The sequence below is a fragment of the Schistocerca cancellata genome, chromosome 6 (genome assembly GCF_023864275.1).
Source record: "Schistocerca cancellata isolate TAMUIC-IGC-003103 chromosome 6, iqSchCanc2.1, whole genome shotgun sequence".
Taxonomy (NCBI): domain Eukaryota; kingdom Metazoa; phylum Arthropoda; class Insecta; order Orthoptera; family Acrididae; genus Schistocerca; species Schistocerca cancellata.
The window spans coordinates 42,941,963-42,968,800 of NC_064631.1; the positions used below are offsets into that span (position 1 = coordinate 42,941,963).

Here is a 26,838-nt window from a genome sequence, read left to right on the forward strand (position 1 = left end):
GTATCCATAGACTGAACATGAATTGGCAGTTTATTGAACATTTTGAGTGGGTTGACTTTGTGGGAATTTCCTGTTCTCGCTAATCTGTGGCGAGGTATGTCTAAATTACCGTTCGCCCTGGTGTTGCGTTCGTGTATTTCCTTTCTGGCAATAAATTCTGAAATATTATTTTTAATATAGAGTACAGACACATAGATGTATAAATTTATAATTGTAAGTATTCTGAGTCTGGAGAAAAGAGGACGACAGTGCTTCCTATGACCTCTTTTACATATTATACGTATGACTTTTTTTTTGTAATTTCAATACGTTTTTGATGTGAGGGGAGTGCCCCCATATAATAAGACCATATGAAATATGTGACTGGAATAGCCCAAAGTATGTCACCCTAAGGTACTCCAAGCTCACTACCTCCCTTAGTTTCAAGAGAAGGTATGCCACCCGAGATATTTTTTCACATACATGATTGACATGTTCCTCCCAATATAGTTTTGAGTCAATGTGAATACCTAAGAGTTTTACCGACTTATTGCCTACTTCATTTGATGTTCCCATTAAAAGTTGTTGTGTTTTGTCAGGGTTGCATAGGAGCTTATTGGCTGCAAACCAGTCCAGGGCCTTATCTAGTGTTTCTTTTGTTAGGTTATTCAGATCTGAAATGTTCTGATGTGTGGTAAGTAGTGTTGTATTGTCAGCATAACACACAACAGGGTGAGCTATATTTTTAGGTAAATCATTAATAGCGACAATGAAGAAGAAGGTGGTACACCTGTGCTGATTTCCATGATGGAAGAATTTAAATTTCTGACTGAAACGAATTGTTTTCGGTTACTTAAATAAGAATTTATCACAGATAAAGTACTCCCTCTCACCCCATAAAACTCTAGTTTCCCCAGTAGTATGTCAACAGGAATGCAATCGAAAGCTTTGCTTAGGTCACATAATACCAGTGATACCATGTTATTATTTTCAAAAGCTGTTAAGGTTTGGTCAATGATTTCCAAGATGGCCCCTGTTGTGTTCTTCCCTTTTCGAAAGCCAAACTGATTGTTACATAGGATATTGTGTTTTTCAAAGAAGTTGCTTATTTGTGTGTGTATCAGCACCTCAAATGCCTTTGAGAATATTGGAACAATGGAGACTGGTCTGTAGCTTTGGGGGAGATGTTTGTCTCCTTTTTTAAAAACTGGGACAACTTTTGATACCTTGAGTGCATCCGGAAAAACTCCAAATTCTACACATTTATTAAAAATATAAGCTAATGGTTTGGCGATTGAGTGTATTGTCTTTTTAATTATGTTATTTGATAACAAATAACAGTCCATACTTTTAGAACCTGAAAATTTGGATACAGCTTTTATAACATCAGCAGGTGTGACAGCCCTCCATTGAAATGCCAGGTTAACGGGCAGTGGTGTTCCAACAGGGTTCATTGCAGATGAATTTGTTGCTTTGATACTGTTACTTATTTCTTTAACTGAGTTTAAAAAGTACTCATTTAATTCTTCAGGATCAAGCAGAGCTGTTTCTGTGTGTTTCGGTGTATTCTCTTGTTTTATTATTTGCCAGGCTGCCTTGCATTTATTGGGAGCTCTTTCTATATAGTTCTCCGCTGTTTTTTTGCCAGAAGAAGTTTAGCTTTATAGTATTTTTTGCATTTCAGATATGACCTATGAATGTTCACACTCTGTTCTGCCCCTTGGTCAGAGGCTTGTTTATGCATCTGGTACAGCATATGCAAGTTTCCTCTAATTTCTACTAGCTCTTGTGTGAACCAGTTCAGACTTTTCTTTTTCATTTCATTTGGATATCTAATTTTTTTTTACTGGTGAGCAAGAATACCATAAATCTGTGTACTTTTTAAAGAAGTTACCAAAGCTAATTTCAGCTTCCCTTTTTCCAGATTGACAATTATATATAAAGTCCCAATCTGCACTTCCTAATCTATCAACAAACATATTTATGTACTCTTCCTTTTGTCTTCGTACCACTACTACTTTAGATTCTTCAGTTTTAACTGGCTGCCTCTTACAGAGGGTAAGGAGTAGTGGCTCATGATCTGCAAGTCCACTTCCTGCAAGTCTAACTGTAAAATTCTGCCTATGGAAATTCACAATAATATTGTCTATACAGGCATTCTTACGTGTGGCAGTTATTTGTACAATAGAGGTCTAATATTCATATATTTATAATATAATATAATATAATGTAATATAATATAATATTCAAAAATGTCCTAGCAACTGGTCTCTGTGTGTTTACCATTTCTATGTTGAAATCACCACATATAGCAATTCTCGTTTTACTCTTCAAAATTTTTTTAATTATTAATTCACATTTTTCAATAAACAAATTTACATCACCATCTGGCGACCTATATAGACTAATTACCACTATATTTTCATTCATTAGTTTTACACAACTAAACTCCCCATCTAGCTCTGAGGAGTATGTAGATACATCAATTCTGGAAAACATTATTCCTTCTTTGACAAAAATTCCCGCCCCACCATTCTTTCTCTGTTTTCTACATATCATGTCTCCCACAACATACCCTTGGGGAATGAACATATTTACTTGTTCTTGTGTTAACCAGTGCTCAGATACACATATAACATCTACATGCTCAGTGTTACATAAATGTTCTAATTCTAAAATTTTATTTCTAATACAACGTATGTTAACTTGTAGAAAAGTAAGTAGTTTGTCTCTGTCTGTATTCCTCTGAGAGCAATTTGACTTTATATGTAATCTTGAATGCATTCTATATATTCTCAGAAAGCCATTGATGATACTTTGCTTGTATCCAGCAACAAGTCCATTGTAAACATATTAAACAACTAAAGCTTATCAGCATCTTGGAAGATTATTTTGAACCATAAAGACTTTTAAAGAGTTTGCATGGCCTGTTGGTGCCATGACAAAGTCCCTATGGCTGTTTTATGTACAGGCATATTTCTTCCTTCAGTAGGCAGTTTAGAAATGCTAACTTCACATTAAATTGTGCTAGCTCCAAACCTTCATTAGCAGTAATACTTAACACTACTGCAACTGTGTCATAATGAGCACTGGACTGATTGTTTCATATTAGCCAGTACCATGACATTGACAGTTATGCCAAACTAGTAGACAGGCTTTATGTTGATAAATTTTCCCATTAACATCTCATTTGACATGGGAAATCAACATTTAGCTTTTGTTGCCACTGGTGTACACAATGAATTCTGATATAAGCTTCTCTGTTGTTGCTACTTTTTCTAACAAGTTACAACTGCATTAAGCTTATTGATCATCTGGCCTCATTCACCAGTAAATATCAGTAATGTTTCCAGGAATTTAACCATAAAAGGTGAATCAGCTGGTTTAATGTTTAACTGTTGCAAGCACAAAAGTAAGTATTTGATTTTGGCTATGTGACTTACTATATCTTCAGCTTGCCCTATAGTGGGAGAATGGTGATAACTCACCCTTGCCCCACTCTCAGAGAAAGGAAAAAAATGTAGTGTAGACAGGTATTTTTCTTTCAAGAAAATGGTTTAAAAGTCAGTATCATGTAGTTTTTAAAAAAGCCTTTTTTCAGAAATGGAACACTTTTATGGTTACTTACAAGCTGCTATTCATCTTCCATAAAATCTGAAATACACCATACCACCATGGCTTTATCTCCACCCCCCACCCCCACCCTTCACTCTACAAACCATTGCATGGGTGTACTTGTATACAATAATTTTCACTTCAGTACACCTTATAAGTACATTCTACAATGCAGAATGAATATTCTTTTATTAGGATATTGTAAGATATTGTATGTGTCTTTGAGGGTGCTTGGGCTACATTTGTTTTATCTGTCTATTTCAGATTAACATCAACCCTACAAATTATTTTGAAAATGCTGTCAATTTGGTTCTGTTGAACAAGAAGCACTCATACTCTATGTATCTGAAAAATCCTCTCTTACCTCAATATGTGTAAGTATACATGAATTTATATTCTCATATATTGGTAATTGCATAATAATTTGTTTGGTTTTTCTGGTGCTTGTTATATGTTTACAAAAGCAAGTTTTAATGATATCTTATTTAAAAGCAGCTGCGAATAAAAGATATTAGTTGCCTGTATCTAGTTTTTACCAAAAAAAGATACTATCATCAGGTAAGTCTAGGAAAAGCACCTGTGCAAATTATAACTCTCCCACTGATATTTTATCTGAATATCTTCCATCAATATTCAAAGTGAGCCTAGTGATTGTCTTCTACGCCTCTATGAGGATGACCAGAAGGTGAGCAGCTGAAATATTAGTGGAAGAGTTGGAATTTGAATGGCACTGTAGGGGCAGATAAGAGATCGGTACCATATTAAGGGCCCCACAGCCAGCTGATGCAACATTTTGCCATACTGGTAGTATCTTCAATAGTAAGCCAGTTCTTTAGCCAATAACCAGCTTTCAGGAAGTTTTGATGGCACTGAAGCATGCAGTAGTACTTGTCTTCCACACTAACAAGCCCCTTTGACTCGGAAGTATACATACAGTCAATGGCAGTGTTGGATCCCAGCATCATGGAGCTGGGAGGACCTCAGACCACCCCCCCCCCCCTCCCCCAGCAGGCGGTCTTGTGGAGACTTCGACACTCCTCTGTCATAGCTAGCATTGACTCAGCCAGGTTGAGAACCAATGACTGCTGCCTGATAGCCCAGCCATCATGTTGGTTTCCTCTGTCGAAGTCTCCACAAGACTGCCTGCTGGGGGAGGGAGGGGGGGGGGGGGGTCTGAGGTCCTACCAGCTCCATGATGCTGGGGTCCAACACTGCCATTGACATGCCCCACAGCTCTCAGTTCAGGGTCCATCAATTGCCTGCCTCACTCTGGCCATCCTGACACAGCAACAGCCAGCTGCTGAAATGGGCTAAGAGCCAATGCCACCCACCACTGGGCTCCCTCTTCTGGAGTTGCTTACAGAGGTGTATCAACACTGGTGCATCTGGGCCCAGGATTCAACACCCATTGCCTGTCATCTGCTTACTGCAGGCTCACAGCACATTGTCTGTTTATGGTTGACAATAAAGCAATAAAGATCTTTAGCAACATCAAGTTGCATTCATCATCCACGCACCAACTCTAGCAGAGAATCACTTTCTCACTCCAAACTGCCAGACACCATTACATGTGGTGTCAGAAATGGGTTAGAGGGGGCTGATACCATTACAGTTGCTGTCATAAGAAGATGTGTTGGAGACTAAAATCGTTGACCAATGGAGGGCAGCAACAGCAGTGATTCATCAGTAGTGGGATGACACACATTGAGACAGAGTGCTGATGGGAAATGCAATGGTGAGTCAACATATGTGACTGCAGCAGGTATAAGTAGCAGCCACTGCTTGTCTCATGCCACCTGCAGGGTCTTTGAATCCTCAGATTTGTCCTCTTCATGCCATCCTTTTCCCATTATTTTAGGGTTAAACTCAGTCATGGTAATGCAGAGCAGCCTGAGGAATGAACTGATGACATTGGTTGTGTGCAGCCAGTGTAATTTACATGGGCACACAGTCCCATGCACTGTATCATATGGTATAGTTTGCTGGGTATGTTGATAAAAAGGGCATTACACCAGGTAGTGTGTGGCTAAGGCAAGGAAGAACATGAATACCAAAGAAATTTAGGTCAGTATGGATAATAGGCAAACACAACCATAAGTTGTTGTAAATAGAGAAATAGGAGTTTAGCAGTCTGATTTAAAGTTTGCATCATATAGGAGGGTGGCCCAATTTTCAGCTATTCTGCACATACCCCACCATCAGCCATTGGCAGCCAATAAGATTCCTTCTCTTTCTGAGCAGCTAGCCATGATCCACTAGACGCTGAAAATCTCTCTCATGCATGCTGTATTGTTGCAGTACTTCACAATAACCAAATTATTCATTCAACTGTTGGTGTTCTTTTTTCTTGTAGCAATATGGCTGTGAATGTGTATCTGTAAATGTTGTAGAGTGATTAAAAAGTGTCAAGTTACAGCAATAAACATGAATTGTTTCACAAGTACTTGAGGGGATTACTTAACGCCTTTATAACTTTTTCAAATGTGAATGTTTAGGTAGGATTTCTTCTGTTGACGCTTGAGGTCACAAGAGCAGACTGCAGAATCATGTGGTGTCAGCAAGAGAGCTACAAAATGAAAATGTAAAAGGAAATGTCAGAGTTGTAGGAACATTAGGAAGATTTGGTTTCATGTCATGTGGAAAGCATCGAAATCATAAGAAACCTGTAACACAAATGGATGGTTTTGACAGTGATGTTTCAAAGTGCTCCATGGAATTGTGAATGCCCATAACAACAAAGTTTTGTTACAATTACACATGGCTTTAAAGATTGGACTTCATCAATGTGAAGAATTTTAAAAGGCATTGGTTTCAAATATGTTATGAAGAGAGTTTTTAGTTCGAAGAAGGGACATAGACACAGTGTGAACCACATCCCTTCTAGAGATGCATGATAGAAGAGCAGGAGGTAATTCAACAGAGTATTACCTTGATGAAACATGGGCAAATGAGAATCATTCTGGGAAGACCTACTGGAAAATGAACTATGGTACTGGTGGTTTTAAAGTTCTGATAGGAATAGGTTCCCAGATAATTATTCTGCATGATGTGTTTAGCTGGGGAAGTGGTTCACTGAATAATTCTTGCCATGTCTTGTTTCAAAACTATGTAATTACCATACCAGTACTCATTCAGTTATTACAGCAAAAACACAAGTACAAACAACAGGAAAGCGGATTTTTGCCCTGGCTTGAAAATAAAAATATTTCACATAGTATATACTAGACTCATGCCAAACTCCTCCAGATTGTTAATTTATTCAAGTCACACAACAGAATGTATGAACTTGATTTTCTTGCATGTGAATGTGGTAACACAATTTTGCATTTACCCACATATCACTGTCAGTGTAATACCATGGAATTAATTTGGGCAAAGATTAAAGTCTATTTGGGGGGAGGAGGGAGGGAGGGAGGGAGGGAGAGAGAGACAGAGAGAGAGAGAGAGAGAGAGAGAGAGAGAGAGAGAGAGAGAGAGAGAGAGAGAGATAAAAGGCTCATTTGAGATAACAGACACTGAATCACTTGTACCTGAAGCAATAGACAACACTCCCTTCAGTGTGGACACAATCTGAGTGACATGCTGAAAAGGTTTGGGAAGAACACTTTGACATGGAGTGAAAGTTGATATAAGCCTTGAACCTATCATCATAAATTTGTGATCAGATGGTTCCAACACAGACTAAGATAGCAGCGATAATGGTGTTATGATGTAGACTTTGGAACAAAGTAAAGTAATAATACTTCTTAGTTTTAAGGATTCATGGTCTAAAAAATGTGTTCCTCAACATTTCAACTACATACATAGTATATGAGAACTTCCTAGCCTTTATTGATTAAGAATTTGTATCCTTTGAAGTATGCAGACTATAATGTTCAACATAGTGCCCAAGGAGAAGTTAAGCTTTTCCCTGCATGTTGTATGCTCTAATAACTCATGAGAATGCAGCTGGATAAATTTGTTAGTAACTCCAATACTTCCTCAGGTAAGCCCCTGTCATTTTCAAGGCATGTATTGGAAAATGTCTTAAAATGATATGGATGATTACCTGTCAAGATATTGGTAGTTTTCAGTGTTATTGGTGAGCATTCTCTCAAGTAATTTGCAGAAGATGGTAAACTGTTTGCTCCTTCAATGAATTATAAAAGTGGTCTCTCACTGTAATGTCAAATGAGTTTGTTTCTTCTTTTAAATTAGTCTTTTCTACCAGTAATTCTTTTTTATGCAAACTGATTACACTGAATGCTGTCATTCTTCATCATTTTCTCTACCTTGTCGCGAATTATTCTCGGTGACAGTTAACTATCCATAATTCACTGAATCCATTCTGAAATGAGATGACAGAGGCTGGGATGACCATGTTATTCTTCAGTGGTATGCTTCTCTTACATTCCACTACAAGAGTCATGGGTTGATGCATGGCATGACACATGATAGCTACCTTTCTAGCACTGACTGCAGGAATGATCACTTCATCCAGCACACATAGTCTCCACACACTCGGATGTGCATCTTCCTGTCCACAGTATCTCATCTCGTTTAGCATCATGACTACACTCTTGTAAGATGATGAATTCTAATTGCTGTGTATGGCCACTTATACCCACACAAATGACACATCTTCCTGTAGGTTTTACATATTTCCCATTACCCACCTTCAGCAGAGATGTTTTGTTGTCGACGAATACGGTTTTCTGCAACTGGCGATGGTACTTCTCCGAAATGACTGAATATGATGCTCCAGAGTCCGTAAGAGCTTGGGCTGGTCAGCCATCCATGAGGATATTGATGTAGTTTCCTATCATTTTTGTAGTGGTCAATGGCGAAGGATTTTTCTCTTCAGTGGCCTCACCTCCAAGGAAGGTTGCACCCTTTAGTTTTCCAGGTTGTGGCAGCTAGGTGATTGGCTGGAGCTTCTAAACGGCGATGGAGACCTTGATTGCCATGTTGGGGAGTGACCTCTCCAGTGGCTAGCTTGAGGTGATGGTGACCTATGTCATCCTGAACCCACATCTTCTTGTTCATCTTTGTCATCCCGGAATTGGTGTCAGCTATAATCGGTCTGCTGCCTTCTGGCATGGGTGTCATCAAATATCCACCACCTTTCTCAACAATAGTGCACCACATGTCCTGGTTGCCCACAGTGGAAAAGTACTGGTTGGTTATCCTTGGTCCTCCAGACATCAGTCTTCCTTGGTGCCCAAACAGGTTCCTCATGCAGCATTGTAGGAACAAAACTTCACCTGTATCTCGACTTTTTTTATCATTTTAAAGGAAAATGAAGGATGAGAGATTGGGTTCAATGTCTGTTCCACTTCCTCCCTTATGACCTCTTTAAGAGTCTCAGTTTTTTGCTTGCCATGCAATCCAAGTGCCTTCTGGACTCACTATCTGATGAAGAACACTTGTGAAGTCAATATCTTCCTCCATCATAGATATCGATACAATGTTTGGAAGCCATTCAAACTTCTTGCGTGTAATTTTTTTTAATGCATTGTCTCGATATACTGGCATCATTTTATGAAGTCGTCTGCTGTTGAAACTTCCTTCAGGAGTAGGGCTTGATACATGTCCTCAGCAACACCCTTCATGAGATGTGCAACCTTATCATCCTCCTTCATTCAAGGATCCACTATTTTACACAGCTCCAAGATGTCTTGAATGTAGGATGCTGTTGTTTCTCCTGGACACTGTGCCCTGCACTTTAATTTATCTTCACCTTTGCACTTCTGTCGTTGTGTGTCGCCGAAATACTTGTGCATTTCCACCTGGAATACTTCCCAGCTTGTGAACTTCTACTCATTGTTCTCATACTATTGCTTGGCAGAGCCCTCCAAGTAGAAAAATACATTCCACAGACACACGATATCATCCCATTTGTTAAATTTGGCTATATGCTCATAAACCTTCAGCCACTTGTTTGGATCTTGGCCATCATCACCAGGGAACCCAGAAGAATGTCTCATGTGGTGGCACACAGTTGCTGTCATCGTGATGTCCTCTTCTTCTTCTGTCTCCGATAGATTGCAATCTCATGAATATGGCTCGAACTCGGGTTTCTTACCACGTAAGTGGTGGCTCTGTCATGGCCTGATGGGAGCCACTGTGTTGTCAATAATGTGTGGTATCACAAGTTCCAATACCCAGTGCTTCCATCAGAATAATGTCACATAGAGGAAGGTGTAAGTAGATGAATGACAAACACTAACTTCACTTAACAGAGGTTTATTCAGCACTTGCACATACAAGAACACGAAGCGAACTGCCTCCAGCCAGAACACATACAGTATATATACAGCTACAGAACATTCCAGTACAATGATTCTTGTCATTTTTGGATACTTCTAGAATGTACTCAGACCAAATATAGAAATTAAAATGTTTCAGTTCAAGTGAGTTTTGAACATGGGGCCCTCATTGCAACACTCCAGTATCATGACCAGTATACTATGGTGACTGCACAACTTGGCTTTTTGTACAACAATATCAATGTTTTTTTTTTCTTTTTTTTTCCCAACAACACAAAATATGTGTCAGGTGGCAAATAAGTTTTCAGTCCAACCTAAAATAATTTCTTTTTGACACCTCATATCTCATAAACAAATTTTTGTTTAAAAACTAGTAATTTTAAGTGTAGTTGCATGATTAGAACTGAAAAATATTATGTTTATGTTGTAGATTAATAACCTGTCAGTCAATATTAACAGTAGTCTTGGACTTGTTTCAGAAGATGCAGTTCTTTAGAATAATATTGATAAGGTGTCAAACGGTGCAAATGTTGACAACTCATCTTAAATGTTCAGAAATGTAAAATGGCATGCTCACAAAATTCAAAAACATAAATCCAGTGCTCCAATATCAATGTATCACAGGTGGAATCAATCAACCTCATTAAAACCTGGATGTAACTGTTGGTGAGGATATGAAATGATCACATTTGCTCAGCTACAGGCAAAGTTGGTGGCAGAGGTCAGTTCATTGGTTGGATACAGGGAAATTCCAATCATTCTTCAAAGAAAACTGCTTACAAAACTGTTGGGGAAGCCATCCTAGAACACTGTTTGCCCTTCTGTAAACCATATTAAATGGGACTAACAGGACATGTGCCACATATACAAAGAAGGGCAGCATAAATGTTTGAAGGTTTGTTTTAATCATGTGAGACTGTCACAGAAATTATGAAAGACTTGGACTGGTATACGCTTATAGATAGACATCAATCATCCTGGGAAAGTCTACATCTACAAAGTTTCTAGAGCCATTATTAACTGAAAAATCTAGAAATATACAGGGTGTCCAGATAAAATGTGTAATAACATAACATGTAATAATGTGAGAAATAACTGAGATATTTCTTAATGGTAAGCTTTAAATTCTCTCCAAGTGTTTTGCAGCATTGCAGGTGAATCATTTGCAATAGTTGTATGAATGCAATGGTGCAGATCTTGTAGATCACAAATTGATATCTGGTACACTATGTTCTTGATAAATCCCCACAGAAAAATATCAAGGTGTGTAATGTCTGTACTCCTAGGGGGCCAAGCAGTTGATGGATACCTTTCCCAACCTGGGAACTCTTCACCCAAGAAATCCATCACAGTGTTTGTATGGCATGATGTGCCATCTTGTTGAAAGATCATGTCACAAGGAAGCTGTGGCACAGCATACAGATCCAACATGTCTGCATAAGTTGTTGCATTCTTTTTCCATGAAGAAGAAGAGACCTATAACCCTGTCCTGCAACAATACACATCACACTTTCACTTTTGGAAAGTCATGTTTGCACTGCACCACTATGTAGGGATGTTCAGTTCTCCATATATTTATTTATTTATTTCATTCGTGTTCTGTAGACCCATTAGCAATAAATCGCTTTGGAGAAGTACGTGTCATTTACATAGATTTGAGACATTTTTTATAATAATAGGTTCTACAATGAGTAATATATTACGTAGAAAAAATGTTTACAAGAATTGTTTTTTGTAAAAAGTTACAAATTACATTGAACAGACTTACAATAGATCAAAATCTATTCACATATTCTCATACATAAATTCGTTCAGTGAGAAATGGTTTTACTTAGAAGATACTGTTTAAGTTGATCTTTAAAAGTATGTGGATCGGTAACTGACATTTTTATTGCCTGAGGGAGAGCATTAAATATTTTTATGCAAGAGTAGTGTACTCCTTTTTGCACCATACTTAGATTCTTTTGCTCAAGATGTAGATCATTTTTTACCCTAGTGTCATAGTTATGATACATGCTGCTTATTTCAGAAAGGGAATGGATTTTACACAAGAAACACATGAGAGAAGAAATGTACTGAGATACTGTTGTGAGTTTTCTCAGTTCTTGGAAGAGTTTCCTGCAGGAATGTCTGTAACTAACACCACACAGAATCCTATTGACTCTTTTCTGGGCTATGAGGATTTTGTTTGCCTAAAGCTGGTTTCCCCAGAATATAATTCCATAGGCCATCAAGGCATGAAAATAACCAAAATAGGCAGCTTTCAAAGTATTTAACTCACTGAAGGAAGCAATCGCACGAATAGCGTAAATTGCTGAGCTTAGTTTTTTTATATAGGTAAGGAATGTGTAAGGACCAGTTTAGATTGCTATTAACAAGTAGACCCAGGAACTTTGTTGACTCCACTCTTGCTAAATTCACATCATTGTATTTAACATTAATCTCACCATTGATATTTTGGCTTGTATGGAATTGAATCAATTTAGTTTTTTTTCAAAATTTAGTGATAATCCATTAGAGGTAAACCAGTTGAAGGTCTCCTGAAAAATTGCATTTACAGTGATTGCAAGATTAGTATTTGTTGAAATGTCTACCAGAATTGTCGTGTCATCAGCAACAAAGTAAATTTTATCTTAGCCCTTGTACACATTGGAAGGTCACTTATGTAAATAAGGAAAAGTAGAGGACCCAGAATAGAGCCCTGTGGGACTCCACAGTTTATTGTGCCCCAAGAAGAGGACACTGGTTCCCCATTAGTGTCATTTACCATGACTTCCTGTTTCCGGTCCTTTAAATAGGGTGAAAGCCACATCCCTGCTTCTCCAGTTAACCCATAAAATTTTGCCTGTCTCAGAAAAATCTCTTGGTTCACGCAATCGAAAGCCTTAGAAAGGTCACAAAAAATTACAGTTGGAGACATTTTATTATTGATTGATTCAAGAATTGAATTGGTGAAAGAATATATTGCATCTTCTGTTGAGATGTTTTTCTGGAAACCGCGTTGACTTTTATTGCGAATGTTGTACTTACTAAGATGTTCAAGAATCCTTCTGTATACAAGTTTCTCAAGAATCTTGGAGAAACAAGTTAAGAGTGAAATAGGATGATAATTGGTTACTTTGTTTATTTATTTATTTAGTTCTTCAAATCCTATATGTATAGAATATATACAAGGATATTGGACATGGTTAGGTATTTACAGGATAAAATACAGTTTGTATTGCAATCCTAAGGACTAGATATTGAAGTAATTTAGCACAGATTCATAAATACAACAAACATTACAGGCAACATACAAAGTAGAATATTAATAATGCATATTTATTTTTGTTGTTTGGCTTTTATATATTCTGTCAGACTGTAAAATCAATGATCAATCAAATATGCCTTTACTTCAGCATTAAAACTACAGAGTTTACCTATTGATTTAATATGTTGAGGTAGATTATTGAAAATCTTTATCCCAGTATGTAGTGTGCCTTTTTGGTACAATGATGTTCTCACCTGTTTCATGTGAAGGTCAGATTTTTGCCTTGTATTGTGTGCATGTATATCTTCATTTTTTAATTAGATATCTGGGTGTCTATCAATATATTGTTTGATGAAAACTGATGTTTCGTAGATAAAAATGCAAGGAAGAGGAAGAACTCACAGTTTTTTGAATATGGGTCTGCACGATTTCATGTTGTTTACCCCTTCAATAATTCTTAGTATTCTCTTTTGCATCCTGAAAAGTTTAATATTTGTTGTTGTATTGCACCAGAAGATTATGCCATATTTAATTACAGAATGCACATAGGAGTAGTATACATTTAACAGGCTGGCTTTGCTGCAACAAGTTTTTAAGATCCGTATCATGTAGCAGGTTTTGCTTATTTTTCTTTGCAAATATTCAATGTGTACCTCCCATTTTGTTTTGTTCTGGAGCCAGAGTCCCAGAAATTTAGTGCTGTCAACACTTTCAAGAACTCTGTCCCTAAGTTCTATTTCTATGTTTGGGTGGTGTCTTCCTTTTACATTATAGAAGTTAAGTGCTACTGTCTTTTCTTTGTTTATAATAAGCTTGTGGTAGCTGAACCACTGTTCTACACTGTTCATTGTTTGGATAGTGGAGTCTTTTAGTTTTTCTTCTGTTTTACCACTAATAAGGAAGCTTGTATTGTCTGCAAATTGGAGGGTAGTTTGGCAATACTTGTTGTACATAAGATCATTGACATAGAGGAGAAACAGAATGGGTCCTAATACTGATCCTTGAGGGACACCATATTTCACATTTTCATATCCTGAATAGTAGTAGCTGATTTTGTTGTGGTCAGTATATTGCACTTCAACCACCTGTTTGCGACCACATAGGTATGTCTTGAGCCACTCATTGGATATACCTCTAATTCCTAACTGGTCAAGCTTCTGCAGTAGGGCATTATGGTCAATGACATCAAAAGCTTTGGATAAATCAAGACATATGCCTGTCACAAACTCACTTGCATCCAGTTTAATATAGATTTCATTAAGAAATTCAAATATTGCACTTTCAGTTGAATAGCCTTTCCTGAAGCCATGCTGTGAAGGAGAGAGAATTTTATTTTTATTTAGGAAATCAGACAATCTCTTATAAAAAACTTTTTCTAAAATTTTAGAAAAACAGGCAGTAGGGCTATTGGTCTACAATTTGAAACACATTCTGGATTTCCTTTTTTGAACAGTGGTTTCAGCTTTGCTGTTTTTAAACAAGAAGGGAAGGTTCCTGATGCCAGTGAGCTGTTGCACAAATGTGTCAAGGGTTCAGCTAAGGCAAGACAGCATTTTTTTAATAATTGCATCTGGTATTCCATCAATTCCACATGAGTACCCTGTTTTCAAGGTTTTTATAACTGATAAAATTTCTTCAGAATTTGTGGGTGAAAGGAACAAAGATGTAGACACATTTCTCATACTAATGCATGATGGAGGTGATATTTTGCTGTGTTCTTCCAGTCCACTCACCAACTGTTCACTTATGTTTGCAAAATATTTGTTGAAGGTCCCTGCAATTTCTGTTGGGCAAGAAATCATTTGTCCTTCATAACATAAGTTCATATTTTTATATTGTTTAGTTTCACTTGTTGTTTGATTTTTTACAACTTCTCATATAGCTTTAGATTTGTTTTTTGAATTTTCAATGTATTTGTCATTTGCCATTGTTTTAGCTTTCCTTACAACATTTTTGAGGATTCTCTTGTAATTCTTCAGGTACAAATGAAATTCATGAGGCATGTTCTGTGTCTTTGCTATATCGTGTAATCTTATTTTCTCTGCACAAGATATTCTAATACCTGTTGTAATCCATTTGTTCTTTTTGAAGTTAGGTTGACATTTTTGCTTTTTTAATGGAAATGCAGCATCAAAGTATGACATGAAGATTTGCATGAATTTTTCAAACCTTTTGTTAGTATTTTCACAAGTACACACTTCATACCAAGTTTCTTCACTTAGTCTCTGTACAAAAAGGTTTATTTGTTTGTTAGTGAATTTCCTTGCTTCTTTTACACGTTCCTCCTTCTCAGTTGTTTCACTTGGGGTGTGCAAAGCAATAAACTGTGCATAGTGATCACTGAAGCCAGTATTAAGATTTCTGGCACAGAAATTGTGATTTACATTTGTGTTTATTAATATCTGATTAATTGTTGAGCTAGTTGTTGGTGTAACTCTTGTAGGAGAGTCTATGGAGGCTTTTATGTTATATGTTTCCAGTAGGGCCATCAAGCTTTGCTGGTATTCTGAGATTTCTTGAAAATCAATATTAAAATCTCCACATATGATCACTGTTTTGTTGAATTTTTTTATAGTATTTAAAGCTGCTTCTAGTTGATGACAGAAATCATTTAAGTTCCCATCAGGGCTCCTATATACACAGATGATTATTAATTTTAATGCAGAGAGTTCAACTGCAGATACTCAAAAATTTTTTCTTCAGCTAACAGTTCAATGGGTTTTATGCTACAATAATCAATGCCACTTTTAACAAATATACATGACCCTCCATGACTGGATGTAATTCTAGAAAAAGATGATGAAAGATTTAAGTCTACAAGTTTTGTGACCGACATTGCATCTTTAGGCAGCCAGTGTTCAGTTATACACATTACAGAAACGTTTTTTAGCTCATCAGTACATAAAATTTCAACTTCACTTAATTTGTTTAGCAATGATTGGACATTTTGATGAATTAGCATGAAATTAAAGGATTTGTTAGGCTTTGGCATATTGTTAGACTTTGGCATATTTAATTGATCATTTACCTTTACCTTGTCAATAAAAAATCATTCAGGTGTGCTGGAAGTACTGCTTTTCTTTTCCCGACTGCACCTATTCTTCTATTATCATTTGCAGCAGAATTTTCTTCTGTGTTTGGTTCCCCTGGTAGTTGTTTCAGCTGCTGCTCCTACTGTTGATAATATTGCTGCTGGTGTTAGAGCTGGGTCTGCAATTGGTAGAGCTGTTACTGCATTCTTTGTTGTTGCTGTGCCTGAATATTGGAGGCACCTATTTCCTTCTTTTGTTGTTGATGTTGGTGAGTGAGGTCTTGCTGGCGTTGTTTCCTTCGAATGTTTGGGGGGCCAATCCAGGATGATTTTGCTTTTGAGTGTCTGATGCCTCTTGATGATAATTTCTTCAATTTTTCCGACGAGCAGTTTTTTCCCCATTTTGTTAACGTGCAATCCATGTGATGTGTGGAATCTGCGCCCAATATTATTAACCTTTACAAGTTCTACCTTTCTGAAATGTTTGTAAAGTAATGAAATTTGTTGGCTGGCATTGATTATTTCTTTATGTACGCATGACCAAGACGGTAAGTCATGCCGATGTGGAATGTTCAGCACTAAAACATTTGTGTGTGTCAACTGTCCTAAGCACCTTTTTAGTTCTTGTTTTGCTTTGTAGATTTCGTTTTTATATACGTCATTTGACCCACCAATTAGCACAACAAAGTTTTCAGAGGATAAGTCAGCAATGTCTGTGGATCGTACACGATTGCAAACTTCTGACATAGAAGCACCAGGCTTTATGTAAGCGATTGTTTGTAAACTGGAATGAACGTTCAGAAGGCGAGCAAATCCACGACCATGACTGTCTGCCATCAAAACTACTTTTCTTTGTTTAGTTTTCTCTGTATGTTTAGAAGGTCCATCGTCGTTATGGCCAAACAATTTAGTATCAGCACTGGACAAATACTTGATATTTGGGTCATGCAAGTGTTCAGGTCTTTCAGTTTCATTTCCTTTCATAACAGTAGTTTAGTTGTTAGGCATTCTTTTGGATGTATCACTCCGCGTATTTGAAGTTTCATATTCAGCTCGGAAGTTAGTTTTATCACATGCACAATGTTTCTTATCTTGCACGGTTGATTGCACACTGAACCTGCTTGTAAACGCAATATTACGCTCATACAATAACCTTCGTTGAGAATGAGGCACTTTGTTTTTCACTTTGCCTGGAATTTCGTGTTTACTGTGAGGCAAGTTTGATGTAGGTTCACACTTTCCGGACGTAAGTCTTTTTAGTTCGCTCATCAGAATATTAATGGTTAGTTGCAGACTACTTAAACAATCATTTAACTTTCTGATTTCATCACTACAATTCTGCAAACGCTATTTTTATCGGTGTAATTTTCACTTTTTTTCGCATGAACACTATGCATATCAACACTAGCCGCCATCTTGCTCCAGCCTTCTTGTACAATGGTTTCACCACTGCATATTTAAGTCTATCAGGGACAATTCCTAGTCTCAGTGATTCATTAAAGATGTGGCACAGGACTTCACAAATGAAAATGTGTGTGTGTTTCAACACTTTGATGGAAATACCATCAATACCAGTTGAGGTTTTGTTTTTCATGGTCCTTATTATCTTCTTAATTTTCTCAGCAGTGACAGGAGGCATGCTAATCTGGGGTGCTGCACTAAGTCCACTTCTTTGTAAAAGATTCAGAGCCTTATTTATAAGAACCATTGCACCCTATTTTATCCACTGCAGTCAAAAATTGCTTGTTGAAAATTTTTGCAACATTTTCACCTTTATCAATGATATTCCCAATATGTCTAACTTCAATATTTTCTGCATCGTTTGAGCAACTACCAGTTTCTCTTATATTAATACCCCAGATGGTTTTTAGGAAACTAATCTTTAGCTGCTACGATTTTGTAGTGCCTGTGTTGTCAAGAAGTAATATGCAATTTCCTTTGGACATGCATACATGTCCAACAGAACAGGTACTGTGGCAACTACAGCCATCATGAAATACGTGCAATGTATTCAAGGGTTGCAAATACAGACAACCACCAGCTGTGTAATGGAATGACGACAATGAAAATTTGTGCAGGACTGGAACTCAAATATGGAATTCCCACTTTCACAAGAAGTTACCTTAACCACTTTGTCTATCTGTTCATAAACCACAGCCAGGCACAAACTTCTATATGTCACCATTCCTGCATCACAACCTGTATTTGTACACGTTATGTAAGTGTCATACAGGGGGAGGTCATTTTAATTGAAACTTGCTGTGTGGTATTGGTGGATAAATATGACATTGGAGTGCCAGTGTTGTTAAGATGTACTATGCAATGTTCCTTTGGACATGTATGCATGCACATTCTCCAGTATCAACACAAATTTCTATAACAAAGTTATTTTTGTTGCAGATGGTCTCATTTCAAATATCCATACCAGAGTACTGGCAATGTAATATATGCCCTTAACACAGTTGGTGAGTTTTTATGATTTTTCCTGTGCTATTGCTAAAATGAAACATTAATGTTATGGACTTAACTTTTCATCTTTCTTCAATCAGATTATTGCCAGATAACAAATGTTACCATTTTTACACAAAAATGTAACAGTATATTTGTAAACACACTGAACAACCATATGTATGGTTGTACCATCATACCAACCATATATATGTACCACATCTATCAAGCAGATTTCTACAGATACCAGTATTTGAATGCTGTCCCCTATTTTGACTGCAAGCTAGATTGGAATCTTCCTACATGTCAGTCAAGGGGGGGGGGAGGGGCTGAAGATAGTGTAGTAAATTGTCAAAACTGGTAGCTAAATCAAACAAGTTTGGAAATTAGATGACTGAAAGCTGTTTGATTTGACGTCCTATATGTATGGTACTCTTAATTTTGTTTCAGATGGTTCAGTAAATTTTACAATCTCTTACTAGATGTAGAGTTTGATATTGAGATTACTGATGACATATACTTATCTTGTGTGTGATTTATGTCCAAATAGTCAGTAATGAAACAACACTTAAAACATTTGAAAGTTGCAAATTTCTACTTCTGGGATGGGACTGTGGTTATAAAGTTTGTATACACAGGTGTCAGAAAGTTGGTGAAGACCCTCTGTCACATAGTTTTATGATTCATGACAACTGTAGTAGTACCTTTGTCTGTGGGAAAAATGATATGGTGGGATTGAATTGCCAGAAAGGTAACAGTATAAATTATGAACGTCATTATAGAACATGTTTGTTAGTTTTTGTATTTAGAGCAGTCGAACCCAATGACTGGGCCAAAAGCTGAGTGAGGCTCTCTGAGAAATGGAGTCATGCATATTTGGAATCAACAGGGGAGACAAGAAACTGAACGAATGGATCAAAGAACAGACTGAAGTGGAAATGGAGGTTGGCAATACGTATAACAGGAGAATGGGTAGTAGATGGTAGATTAACCAAACAATGTCTTTATCACATTCCAAAACGTAAGGAAAGACTAAGACGATGACCTAATAGAAGGTGGCAGATAGTATTAAAAAATTTGCATGTATAAAACAGACTTTCCTCAAAAAGTATCAGTAACCTCACAATTAAACTTACATTAAGATGAGAATTTAAGATAACGGTCAGTGACTAATGTAGCTGGGAAAGTATCAGATTTTGTCAAAGTAAAAGATAATATTATTTTTTTTACTGATATTTTAAGTTTGTTGTACACAGATTATGCCTTTTATTAATGATATAAGCAAACTTGTGTCAGTGGCAGTCATTAGTTTTGCATACAGATTATAACAGCTGTTCCTGTCTGTTACTGAACTTCTCAGCTCATTCCTCATCCTCAGCTGTTGTCTGTCATCATGAGATCTATGTACTAAAAAGGTGGGGCAGTAGTTAACATACAGGACTTGCATTAAAGATTTGTTTTTAAATTGTTGTCCAGTTATTGTGATTTAGATCACCCCTTGGTTTTCCTAACTCACCCAATGATTCATCATTAAGACCTTGGCTAATTTCTCTTCTGTCCTTATCAGATGAGCTACTGATTTGTTTCCTTTGGTCCTGATGCCAGCTGAACACTGAATTTCAACCTCCAATTCTGATTTCTGGGCATTGGTGGAACTCTGTAGGTGCATCAGGGAATGAATGAGTTGATGAAAGTTTGATTAAAGTGTTGTCATTGTCATGTGCATTTGTAAATCTCTGAATAACCAAAATCATTCAAAATTTATGTTTCAGTTATTCCAATTGGACTTCTGTCAAAATTTAGTAATGATGCTCCACTTCCAAAATACATTAACATGGCAGGAGAAGGCCTTGTAATGGCACATGAACTTGCACACATGTTTGATTTTGTTGGTAAGTGAATTATAGTTATGCATTTTTGCCCTCTAATAAATGTTAATGTAGTTTTGTAGTTATGCACTCTTCACTGGTTCTCCAGTTAAGTACATATAACCTTATTAAAACTGTTTAAGACTCTTCCTACAGATGACTTGTAAACTATTGGTACTACAGACTAGTGTGTTTTCTAATTCACTACTGTGACACAACATAAAAAGCACTGTTAAACACAACATTCATTAACCTGAAAGTCTGGAATTCAACTCCATTTGTGTGAATATAGCCCTCTCCCTTTTTTCTTACTATATATACAGTAGAAAAATATTAGATTTCCACCCATTAAGATGAACCTGTTCAATTTCAGAGCTGAAGCATTTCATTAGCAGGTAATGGATTCAACTACTAGTTTCAAATTATGCCTGTTTGAATACCTGTGTGTGTACTTTATTTGACAACCAATCAGCTGTTCTCAAGAGTGAATGGCCATTGCCAAACTGTGGCCTAAAGTAGATTCAACCATGCTTTGGCACAAAATGCTGCTGAGCACAATGTGTCGGATTCCAATGGCTTCATCACAACACATGTTATGTGGGTCCTTCCCACCATCATCAGCTTCCCTGAATTACATAAATGGAACATGTTCTTGCAACACATACTTTGATCCCTTAATTGTCCTGACCTCAGTCTCTGCTAGATCCTGCTCCACACTCATGTCAAACCCTGCCACCTGACCCTAATGTCAACCATACTGGCTACTTCAGTACTAACTGCTGTACCCTCCCTTTTTTCTACCCTCACCAACTTGATCTGACATGACCCCTCATCTGAGTCAAGCTGCAGTGCTGGCATAATGTTGTCAGCCTGGACATTATAACTGTAGAAATGTATGCACTGCATATGAACTCTATAGCTCTGAAGAAGAATTTGTCTAATAACCAGCAAAGTTCTCCCTCTGTTTATTGTGCCTGTCAACAATTCAGCAACTCAGCTATTCAACACATTCTTATCTCAAAATGTTTATATTCTACTACAGACTTTTCATTACTATATTTTTCCATAAAATATATTTGTTTTATATTACTTTTTTTGAATTCAAAGGTAACCATGGCACTATTATCTTTTTATTGATGTTTGGAATCTTTGACAAAAGAAATCATGTGCAAACATTGGTTATTATTTGTATCATTTCTGTGGCACATCTATGAGAAGTTTGTAAACTACCAGCATATGGACAACATTTAATGATATCTCTTGCAATCAATTTATTAACTGATATCAAATGAATGTCTTACACATTTAACAGAAGCACTGATAGAAGGTGTTTATTTTTTTAGTCTGTTTCTTAGATGCTGTCAACTTAGTAATTGTATACTGTGCATTTAAGTAAGTGGATGAGTAAATCATGAACAAAAATAATGATATTTGCACTGAAAGTGTGCATAATTATAGTGGCTGTAATGGTGTAGTGAGTAGAGCACTTGATTTTGGCTGTGGAGGAAGGGTTTTTGCTTGTTCCAGTCCTCCAGAATGGCCCCAAGTCCACTCAACCTACTGTCAAATAAGTACAGGGGATCTTTCTTGAGCATTAAAATGTGGCTGGACAATGGCAGACCACCCTCGACTCCTGTTGCTATGGTGACAAAAGGCTGCACTCTGGCTACAGTCAGCCCAATAGCATGGTGATTGAATTGCACTACAGATGTTATCTTTTCTAAAAGTTAATTATAAGCAATTATAACAGGAATTTGCAATCACAGGATATATATAATTTATGGCAGATGTGATAAATAGGGTCAGATTTTTGTTTATATCTGGAATCTATAATAAAATCATGTTTTGAGTTTTCTTTAATTGGCAGAAACATAATAAAGAAGCATGGCATGAAGTATTGTAAAGGAAAACTATTTAAAAAGTGTCAATAAATCTAAGATAAAAAACTAGTATGCCAAAGTGACAGATGTCTGTCAGTAGACTTACAGAGAGACACATGAAATGACTAGTACTTACCTAGCAGGTAAAACTCCCATTAGAGGCAATAGAACACATAAACACAGGTCCTTCTAGCTTTAGAGAGGAATTGTTAACTGTTTGGGTTTGAACTAAGTCAATGGAGAACAGCAAGAAGCACAGGCTAAAAGGGATTCATTTTGTTGGAGAATGGAGAGAAGCAGAAATAAAGCAAAACTCCTAAGACAGAGAACAAGATTAAGAATAGCATATAAATAAGCACTATGTCATATTCAGTTCAGATGCTGAAGGGAGGGATGGAAAAAGAAGTAAACGTGGATTAGAAGGGAAAAGATGGAAAAAACACTGAGTAAAGAAAGAAAAGGCAGCTTGAGTAGAGAAGAGTAAATAAGTTAATAAGAAAAAAATCTGAGCAACACCATGGAGGAATAAAATGGGAGAAAGACTGTTTTGGAGAGAAAGTTCCTGTCCTGCAGTTCTGTGAAACTAGTGCTCATGGGAGGATCCAAATGCATGTGTGCTATAGTAGACACTCAGGTCTCTTGTGTCACACTGTAGCTGAGCAGGGTCAGTGAATGGGTACTGGACATTTGCAAGGCAAACATTTAATTTGCATCCACTCATGTGTTCTGACAGTTTGGTGACATTTGTCCATATATGGAGAATTAAACAGTAAACACATGTCAGCTAGGAACCATAAGTAATTTTGCGTGTCTCTAATACTGTACATTTTGTCAGTGGTAGTGTGCAGCTGCCTGGAGCAGGTAGTACAATGGGAATTGTGATATCAAGGGACAAATGTTTGAGAGCACACCAGGCAGTAACATAGAAACTGATGCAATAGATAGTAACAGTGGTGTGGGGCACTCTGCATGTAATTCCAAAGCCAGCAGGGATTGTGAACGTGAAGAACTGTGCTGGGCACACTGCTTGATGACCCATTCTAGATAAATATGTAAATGCACTGACCCACTAACAGTTTGCATACACCTATAAAGCTTTCAGTTAAGCATAACAGTAGTATTGCCTCACTTTTGGTCATTGATTTGGGTATAATTTGGAATTTAAGCACTTTGCTCGTGGCAACCTCTACTTTTGTCTGCAGATAGTTTGGCTTGTAATTTCCCTCCTCAACTTGCAATTTCCCATATGAAGTATCTATATCCCTTATCTGGATTGCTGTTAAATTTGAAAATTATCACAGATTTCCTGTACTCAGTCTGTTGGTCAGTTTTTGTGGATTTATGTATTTGATCTCAACAACAACTTCATGAAACTTACTGCTTAAGCCTATAATGGATGATTTGCATTATTGTCTTACAAGCAAGATACTGCAAGGGCTGCAGGGGTGGGAATCTTGGAGTATAAGAGAAAAAAAGGAAGATTGGATTTAAAGTTCTGCCAACACCGCACCATCAGAGATGGAGCACGAGCTCAGATTACAGTAGGATGATGAAGGAATATGGCTATGCTTTTTTCAAAGGAACCATACTGGTATTTGCCTGAAAAAAATTACAGTAATCATGGAAGACCTAACTGTGGATGATCAGATGGGGACTCTTCTCAAATGGGAGTCTAGTTTGCTAACCACAGCACCACTTCACTCAGTTCTTAGAGGAGTTATGTTTGTTTGGAACCTTATATTGTTTGACAAGCATAAGATAATTAAGTTTCAGATAACCCAAAATTAATGTGGACTTGAGACCGTTGCTGGTCATAAACTTGTAGAAATAAGGAATACAAACAGCACTATTTTCTGTAAAATATTTTGATTAATTATGTAACCAGTTTTGACATTAATTTGTGTAGGGGTCTGAGGATGACACTAATCTAGTGTCAAAACTGATCATGTAATTAATATATTAAAATAAAAGGTACAGCAGTTGGTATTCCTTATTTCTACAAGGAGAAGTTTAGAAGTGCAATGAAAGGCAAGAGCCAGTGATTTGAGGTGGTTGTCAGAAAGAGATAATTTCATTTATGTTCTGAGAAGTGTGAATATCTTTTTGTTCTACCTTTTTATTTATGTACTGAGAGGTGTGAATACTGCCATCTAAAAAAAGTTAGGCAAATTGTAATAATAAATGCAGCAGCTTTTTGAAGGTCAGTTTTTCTTATATAGAATGATACATCCATTACAGTTTACCATACCTGCCTATATTCACTGATTTATGTACATTACTGGCTCACTCCACACTACTAGAAGTTCTTATTCATGTGGAGATTTGCAAAATACAACATATATATTAATATTTGGTTCTAGAGCCTGGATTCTCATGAAGTGAAAGAGATTTGACTAGCATAAGTGAATCAAATAGCCAACTTTTTATGCTAAATACACATCTTGCCAGAAGATACAAGCTAAATTGTAATAAGCATAGCATCAGACTTCCAAAAATCTTTTTGAAACTGTTATTTCTCTTATTGTCTTTGTTTATTTGTGCTTTTAGGTATGAAGCGAGAGTTTCATGAAGAACATTTGAAACTCAGTTCTCACTCAACTTCAATATTCAAGGAAATGGAAATGTGTATTAACACTGAATATGATTTCAAAAAATCTCATCCAGCAGAGGATGGAAATCTCATTGTGTTTCAGGTAAGCACTAAGTGTTTAGTATGTACAGTTTTATTACAAACAACCAAGTGTACAGTAAATACAGTTGCTCTGACAAAGCACTGAAGTCTATGCACACACATGGAAGCAGCAGTAGGAAAACATTTCAGGCCAGTAACAAGCAAATTCATCATCATGGAAGTATCCTAATCAACAGGGAGAGCCTCCACAAAGCACGAATGATGTGAGAGAGAGCAGGTGGCACTTCTGACTTGCAGCTATCCACACTCAGCCAGTCGTGGTGCTGGCAGTAAACAAAGCAGGTGCTATTTTCTTCGTCTCCTGCCAGAATTGCTAAATGTGAACTCTACAGTCACAATGGTGGCAGTGGAAGTGAGCATGCCACCACATCTCTCCCCCACTCTGGGTAACTGGTGTTGATGGACAAAAGCAAGAGGCTAAATGGGTGGGACTACTGCTGGAGATGCATTGGTTGGCTGAGCAGACCACGAGGTCCATCCTGATGACTTTGTGGCTGTTGCAGATGCACTATGGCAGATGTGTTTTGACAGTGTTTGTCTCCATTGGCTTCCAATGAAGTGTGACTTCCACTACACTGGACAGTCAGCTGTCTCTGTCCTACTGGAGCATATGTCTGGAAGTGGCCTGGATGATGGCAAACTGTGTATCGAATGACACCTTGTGTCCTGGAAGCATAGAAACTGCACCATTGGAAATGTGGGACAGGTGCAGAGATGACTGGGGAGAAGCCGCCGGTGGCACCCAGGCAGCCACTGTCGAACATCGGCAGAGGGCTCAATGCAGTTGATGGTGGCATCTCGACATCATCAGTGCCCAATAGCTCCTCAATCCCCTGAAGGGAGTGGCACTTGCAGGTGGACTCCCAATTGGCATGCATTGCTCACACCCTTACTGTAACTCCTTGGTAGCCCCTGAACAAAAGTACATGCTCAGAGAGGGGCACTAAGAGCATATCACATAGGACACGAGCGCACCTCAAGCCATGGCACGGGGCAAATAAGGTGCAGCAGTCTGGGGTTGTCAGCCATGGAGAATCTTCACCATGCTTCTGCCTTGCAGTGGTGTGGTCCTGTAGGTACTGAGAAATAAAGACAGTGCCAAGTCCATTGACAAACCTGGAAGCACTTTAAGTGCATCTTACAGGTGTGCACCATATGCTCCCTCTCACCATTTGATTGTGGGTAAAATGGTGTGAATGTGAGGTAGGCAATACCATTTCATGTGCAGAAATCTTGAAACAATGCCAGTATGAATTGCAAGACCATTATCAGAGGCGATCATACAGGGCAACCCTTCAATCATAGAGACATGAATGGGAGCCCTCATGGCAGCTTTAGTGGTGGTGGAGCACATGGGCAGGACATATTGGTAAGTGCATCAACCACCACCACCAACCACATACAAAGGATAACAGAAGGGGCCTATAAAGGTAATATGGATCCAGTCCCACAGTTGATGTGGCATACACCACCAAACAAAAGTTCTTGGTGGTGCCGCCTGCTGTTTGTTGCCGCAGTGTAAGAGAGCAAAAGTAATAGCCCGCAGGGCCAGAGGGGTGATGACTCTGGGCTCATCCCAGTCAGTGCTAAGGAGGTGAATACTGTTGACCATCAACACTCGGTAATAGAGGAGAAAGTAGATGCAGAGCAGACCAGACCCCTTGGTGGGCAGGCACTCGACCCAACCACTGCACACAAAATCAGCCACCTGTTGCAGCAAGGTATCTTGTCAGGTGACCTGCACTACACAGTTGCAGTAGCCACCAGAAAGATCGCGGGAGGCGCACATCGGCACGGCGCATCACGGACAGTAGTGGCCGCAAGTAA

The 26,838-nt window shown here is 37.8% G+C and overlaps 1 protein-coding gene across 1 annotated transcript in view; it reads left to right on the top strand.

Annotated features, from left to right (window-relative positions):
* LOC126191206 (uncharacterized) overlaps window positions 1-26,838 on the top strand; it is a 307,035-nt gene that overhangs the window by 237,494 nt on the left and 42,703 nt on the right. Inside the window, exons 11-14 of the mRNA XM_049932000.1 lie at window positions 3,859-3,968; window positions 18,524-18,588; window positions 20,344-20,463; window positions 24,867-25,012. Coding sequence (XP_049787957.1) covers window positions 3,859-3,968; window positions 18,524-18,588; window positions 20,344-20,463; window positions 24,867-25,012 — 441 coding nt within the window. The remainder of the gene's footprint in view (window positions 1-3,858; window positions 3,969-18,523; window positions 18,589-20,343; window positions 20,464-24,866; window positions 25,013-26,838) is intronic.